Below are 3,042 nucleotides of genomic sequence, written 5' to 3'. Positions count from 1 at the left end.
GAATCTCTTAGGCTCCAAAATCCCAGGTTCAATCCCCCACAACACCATAAGCCAGAGCTGAGCAATGCTCTGGTATTTCTCTCTGTGTATTTCTCTCTATGCATCTCTCTCAAAAAATTAAACAAAGAAATTTAGATGCTAATTTAGATTATGCACTGTTTTTTAATAATTTCTTTATTGGGGGATTATTTTCCAGTGGACAGTAAATACAGTAGTTTGTACATGCATAACATTTCTCAGTTTTCCACATAACAATACAACCCCCACTAGGTCTTCTGTCATCCTTCATGGACCTGAACACTGCCCACCACCCACCCCAGTGTCTTACTTTGGTACAATACACCAAGCTTATGTACTATTAAAGGTTAAGACTACAATAAAAAACAACAACAACAAAAATTCAAAGAGCAAAATGGAACCATGTGACCACCAATCTCATCTGACTTTAAGCAGAGCCCCTTTTCATATGGTTAAAAGAATTGGAGTTCTTAAGGTGACCAATGACAGTTTAGACAAAATTTATCAGTAATATTAGTGACTAGGAAAGGGGGCTGAGCAGAAACGTAGCAATGCTTTCATCTAACCAATGGGGATTAAACCAATGCCCTGCAGGCAGGGCGGGTCTGAGACAAAACAATGATTATGTAAATACATCACAGTGTGAAGCAATGCATCAGCCAGGCATAATAACGAACAGGACCAGAGTGAGGGCTGGTCCTTTCACTCTCTCCTCCTATCTTTCTCATTAATAAATATTTTTTATTTAAGAAAAGGAAGTTCAAAAAGAAAAACAAAAATTTACTGGATGATTACATAAATTTTAGTTTTGTTTTGTTTTCTTTATTGATTGGAGGATAAAGGGTTCACAGTCCACAGTAAAATACAGTAGTTTGTAAATGCATAACACATAAGTTTTCACTTTTATTAGCACAAAGCATGATGGATTGAAGATAGGCTTCAGCATAAGCAATTTTCCTGAAAAGAGTTGTAAGTTTTCATACAGGAAAGGCAGGAGACACAGTTTTTCTAGATGAGACATTTAAAATATTCAGAAAAAGAATCCAAAATCATTGTACAGCATTCTAAAGATCAGCTAGTCCACAGAGGGAGAGAGGAATGGAATCTGGTCCCACGCAGAAATAAGGCTTCAGTGAGTAGGAAAATGTCTCCTTGAAAGAATGGAGGTGGGAGTTGTCTCTCAAGTTGTAGAAGGAAATCTGCCCCAGCTCCCAGTCCAGGTAAACTCCAATGCCTCTGGGCTTTCTCTTCAAAGTCAGAACAACAGGACGGGCACCTCCTGCCACATAGAATCCATCTTGCAGGTGAATGGTCCAGCGCCTGTTCTGACCAGACCTTGGCTGCTGCTGCCCCCTGCTGGAGGGGGAGTGGCTACACAGCCCTATGGCCCAGCTGGGCTTGTCATTCACCTGCACCTCCCAGTAATGGCGGCCAGCATGGAATTCTTGGGAGCCCAGGACTTCCAGATCAAAGGGAATCCTCTGCTGTCCCTGGAGAACTTTACTTTTTCTCTTCCTCAGTGTCACAGATCGCTTGTCCTTAGACACGCACAGATGAGGATCTGCGGTATGTGGATCCAGGGTCACCTCTGCTCTGAATTTCTGTTGAATCTTCTCCAGGGCTGATTCCAGTGGAGGCAGATGATATACCTCCCTCCGTAGCTGGGAGAAGCACACAGCTGGGACCTCTCGACTCTCATAGATATGATGAATCCTCTTGACCTCACTCAGAAGCTTCATGTCTGACATCACACATCTCTCAGAAACTTCCTGGAGCTGAGCCTTGGTGGTGCAGATGTGGTCTTTAAAGTCAGTGATATTTATCTTGATTCTCTGCAGAAGGTCTTTCTCTTCTTGAGCTAGTCTGGATAGAGCTGCTTCTTGCTGTCTGTCCACAAATTCTTTCAAGTTCTCTATACCAGAGTCTAACTTGGACTTGTGTTTAAGTATTTGGTCTCTCAGCTCCTGGAACTTTCTGTCTTCCCTCTCTTCCACTTTCTGTAATTTCTGTAAGTCCTCCCTCAAGAGTGTGATGGAATCATTAGTTTTGTGTCTGTAATAAGAAGCAGCCTCCTCCAGAGACCTTACATGGTGTCTCTGTTGGTCATGGGGCTCAACACAGTCAGGACAGAGCACCTCCAGGTCCTCCTCACAGAAGAGACTCAGCACCTGGCTGTGCCTCTCACATAGGTTCTCCTCTTGTGGACTCACCTCCTTGCTTCCGATGTCCATGAGCTGAATGAAATCCACTATTTTTGCTAGCTTCCTGTTGGCAGTCCAGTGCCTCTTCTGACATAGGTGCCGGCACACAGGGCAAGAGAAATTATCCTGAGGACCCTCCCAGCACTGTTGGATGCAGGAATAACAGAAGTTGTGCCCACACTCAATGGTGGCAGGTTCTCTCATGCTGGTTAAGCAGATGGGGCAGTTGAACTCTGCTTGCATGGCTGACAGGACTCCAGATGCCTCCATTGGGTGAGAAGGACACGCTGCTTTTCTTCAGCAACTTTGGGTCTGAGGTTCCACTTGAGTAGCAAGAGGCAGCACGTCAGGCCTCTTTGCTCAGTACCCCTGGGATGGAAGCACAGCTACTACAGAACTACTATCACAGTGGCCCCAAGTACAGAAGTTGGTGGCCAAGATTTCTACTCAACATCTGAAGCTCTGTTTCAGTTAGTTTGTTGCCTCAGATAGCTGCTAGAATATTAAGTTTAGTTTAGGGATTCTGATTGTAGGCAGTCAGTCCTCCAAAGTAGCCACTGCACCTGAAGGAGAGAGATCAAAGATATAAAAAGGCTTTGGGTTTGTTTCAGCCTGCTCACTCTCCACTTGAGGGAATCAGTGAAGCTTCTCTTCTCCTCCCAAGCCATCTCTGCACTTACCAACTACACGAGATGGGACTAGGCCCCCACACCTATGGACATCTAATCTTTGACAAAGGGGCTCCGACTATTAAATGGGGAAAGCAGAGTCTCTTCAACAAATGGTGTTGGAATAAATGGGTTGAATCATGCAGAAGAATGAA

At 44.3% G+C, this 3,042-nt stretch overlaps 1 protein-coding gene across 1 annotated transcript; it reads right to left on the bottom strand.

The window, feature by feature from the left end:
- Window positions 1-1,082: 1,082 nt before the first annotated feature.
- On the bottom strand, window positions 1,083-2,489 carry LOC132534677 (tripartite motif-containing protein 75-like). Its single transcript, XM_060179143.1, has one exon. The coding sequence runs from the start codon at window positions 2,487-2,489 to the stop codon at window positions 1,083-1,085; it is 1,407 nt and encodes a 468-aa protein (XP_060035126.1).
- Between the last annotated feature and the right edge of the window lie 553 nt (window positions 2,490-3,042).

The sequence above is a fragment of the Erinaceus europaeus genome, chromosome 19 (genome assembly GCF_950295315.1).
Source record: "Erinaceus europaeus chromosome 19, mEriEur2.1, whole genome shotgun sequence".
Lineage (NCBI taxonomy): Eukaryota > Metazoa > Chordata > Mammalia > Eulipotyphla > Erinaceidae > Erinaceus > Erinaceus europaeus.
The sequence above is the reverse complement of the archived record's forward strand: the minus strand, read 5'-3'. Positions and strand labels throughout refer to the sequence as shown.